This window comes from Montipora capricornis, chromosome 11 (assembly GCF_036669925.1).
Source record: "Montipora capricornis isolate CH-2021 chromosome 11, ASM3666992v2, whole genome shotgun sequence".
NCBI lineage: Eukaryota > Metazoa > Cnidaria > Anthozoa > Scleractinia > Acroporidae > Montipora > Montipora capricornis.
The window spans coordinates 27635382-27638672 of record NC_090893.1 but is presented as its reverse complement, the minus strand read 5'-3'; the positions used below and the strand labels follow the sequence as shown (position 1 = coordinate 27638672).

The 3291-nt window shown below is 37.9% G+C and overlaps 1 protein-coding gene across 3 annotated transcripts in view; it reads right to left on the bottom strand.

Annotated features, from left to right (window-relative positions):
* The window catches only part of LOC138024521 (keratin-associated protein 9-1-like), a 2049-nt gene extending 650 nt beyond the window's left edge, over positions 1-1399 (bottom strand). Inside the window, exons 1-4 of one of the 3 annotated variants that reach the window (XM_068871739.1) lie at positions 1363-1399; positions 1010-1135; positions 132-355; positions 1-33 (exon numbers count right to left, since the gene is read on the bottom strand). The exon at positions 1-33 is cut by the window's left edge and continues 650 nt beyond it. In XM_068871739.1, the coding sequence (XP_068727840.1) occupies positions 1-33; positions 132-355; positions 1010-1056 (304 nt within the window). In that variant the 5' untranslated portion in view covers positions 1057-1135; positions 1363-1399. Of the gene's footprint in view, positions 34-131; positions 356-515; positions 608-1009; positions 1180-1362 lie in introns of those variants that run through there. The other 2 variants (XM_068871740.1, XM_068871738.1) reach the window with 2 other exon arrangements.
* Positions 1400-3291: the final 1892 nt, after the last annotated feature.

Genomic DNA, 3291 nt, shown 5'->3' with positions numbered 1-3291 from the left:
CGAAAAAACACTGCTGAGAACAAGTGTTCCCTCCTGGAGAAAAAAAATGTAAATTTATCCCATTAGGCTAACGAAGAAGAGTTTTAAAATCATGTTATTAGTAGTACTGGTGGATAACAAGCTGGGCTTACCCGAACACACCATATCGCGGCAAGAAGAGAGAAAATTGCACTTTTGTGTGCAGCTCTCGAATGTAGAAGATCCATCCATGGTGCACGCGCAATGGGTAGAGTTACATGTCTTTTGACAGAGGTTTTGATTGGTAGCACCATATTTGCACTTTTCATCAGCCAATGAAATCGCTGCGAGGAGGAACGGAGTCATCACCGCTAACACTAAAGCTGGTTGGAACATTCTGGAATATCGTTAAATGATGAATTAAAGGAAAATTTTTACGGATAACGGGAAAAGAGACAAGAGTTATTATTGGTCCGTGTGAAAAGACAAGACAAAAAAGTTATATCTCTTGATGTTTTCGGAAAAAAAAGAAGAAGAGAGAGGAAAACAGTGCTTACTTTGTCAATTGTGGCCGTATTGCCAGAGTTCTGCGAGCGAGGTCTTTTGTCTCTTGCAGTCTTTTTCGTTCAACTTTCGTCTAACAAAACCCCTAAAAAAATAATGAATAGGTGAATTCCCTGCCGCTGAAATATCTTGGATCGAATTTCATCATTCGTAATTAACTTGGGCTAAGGAAAAACCAAGCGTTTACCATTTTTCTTGGATTTTAGATAGTAATAATTGCAGCTTATAAAATTACCGGTAAACAGTTGGCAAGTACGTGTAACCTTGACAAAGTTAGACACTGTTAAATATTGACTGTTTGACTTTTCTTGTGCCGAAAATTGCCTTAAAACGGCAAGTTTGCTTCCCTCAAATGTCATGTTTTAAAACGTTGTAGTATACGATCTACGGAAAGCATGCCCTCTTTAATTGATGGGAAATTAAAATTTTCCTCGGTTTTCAAGGTTCAATTTCTAAGCAGATCTAAGCAGTATATTTTATTACTTACGTTTTTGAATATCCTTTGTTCAAATATCCTTTGGTTTTTTTATTCATGTTCGTTTTTCATGGGCTGTTGATTTCTTTTGCTCGAATTAGTGCGAGTACCGAGTCAACAAAGGCAATAACAGTTGCTCTGAAAAAGAGACTGCGAAACTTCAGTTAAACGTTCTAAATACTCCCTTCCGATAGCCCGAGCTTATCGTTTAATTTACTGCGTACACCGCATTATCGTGTATTCATAAATTATTCAGAAAGTTTTTTTTATGACTTGCCAAGTTATGCCTACACAAAAGTCTAAGGGAGACTCCCCACTAAGTTCATTGATTTCGTACGTAGCTGTAATTATAAAATAAATTGTACCAGTTGGAGCTCATTTCAATTATGCCGCACACGAAGAGTAACAAACCTATCGGGAAAAGGAAGATGTAATCAACGCGTCAGGTACATGTGAGTACAATGCAAAAACATTATTGAAAGGCATGAATATCTTATGAGTAATTCTCAACATTTTATTTCCTACTGGGTTGATAAGAAAAGGACAAAATAATGTTTTGCTTCAGGCGTTATTCTTTGTTTTCCGCTGCTGAATAAATGGACTTCTTAGCCGGCTTTATCAGTCGAAAGTGAGAAAGACAAAAAATATATTAAAATTGAAAGCTTGGTTTTACAATTTACTCATTTACAGCTGCCATGATTGACTGTAAGCCATCGTCTTAAAATATTTTTTTTAAGTTCATTGATTTTCTTTGAGTGTGTTGCAACCAATCGTGTTTTACACTTTCTAAGCTACTTAGCGCTGTGGATGTGGATTAAAAATGACTCTTCAAGTTTCTCAGTGTCAAACTCTCTTCCTATAAAAGATGAATTTCTAATATCACACAGCTCTCTCCACCCTTAATTTAACTGGACCTGTATTGATGGTTTGCATCGAGGGTTGTCCAATACACCGACATAATGAGATTCATACAATAGACATCACAAAGTGTCCCCCAACCTTAATCCTTAAAAAAGTAGTAACAGTTTTGCGAGACATAAAGTGCAGGACACTTTGTGACACTTTATGATGTCTATTGTGACGTACCAGGAATCTCATTACAATCTCATTATGTCGGTGTATTGGACAAGTATGGAGTCTGACGTCAAGGCGGACATGTTGGTCTACAGAACAAGCATTAAAATGTCTTTTGGGGGATTTGACTCCATTATAATGCAAGACTTGTGGGGCCATTTTCTATTGTTTTGTACACCAGCATGGCCTTCACATCACGTGGATGCAGAGGTTTCAGCTCTGCCGTGTTTAGGATTAGGCTCCATTACTTTAAATACATTTCATTTGTGCCTGTAGTTTTCTGAACCATTCAAGTGAGCCATTGAAATAGCTACGTCTCCACCCATAAATCCGAGTGTGGCATTTTGCCCTATCTTAAGCGCGTTAGTAGGCCACTTCGAAAAATACCATACTATTCTTTGTTTGTTCCCCAAAATTTGCATAAGCATTGTTTTTGTTTTCTCTTGGGACCATAGTCCACATTCGATATATTAATATTCACACGTGGCTACGAGGCTGTATGGTTAATTGTGTTATTATTTTGTTTAGAAATCTCCTTTGAGACTTGTGAGACAAAGAAAACGACATTACTGGAATGGATACTTCAAAATAACGTGAGACACTTTTTGACAATATACATGAGCAACTTTTGGTGGCGTTACGTGGCAAAACCTGACAAATTCAGTGTTAACCCTCTTTGGAAAACAAACAACACTGTTTAGGCAGAGAATAACTGCTGGGTTAGGCACCGATCTCTAGTGATTAGAGTTAAGTGCTGACTCGAAATGGTTAGCTTTCGTAAATTGTTCTTGTGACACCATATAAATTTGTTAAAAATTGCCTTTGGATATGGATATAGATATAGATATGACTCCAATAACCTGGGTTCGACTCTTCTTAATTTTTATACTCTTTTGACAGATTTTTTAAAACTTAGTCAAGATTGTTTGGCGCTTCATGCAAACAAAACTAAAAGTGTCTCATCTTATTTTCGAGTACCGTAAAATTCCGAAAATAAACCCCTCCATGTATAAGCCCCTCCAAATGTCAGCCTCCAAAGCGGTAACGCAAAAAACCCTCCGTTTAATCGCCCCTCAAAATATAAGCCCCCCCCCCCCCCCCCACCACACCGTGAAACGGACATCTTGGAGGAGGTATAGCGTATTATTATATTACGTAGTGCCCTCATGCCAACAAAGGCAAGTTTAGCTCTGACATCCCTCCTGATCCCCCAAAAATTA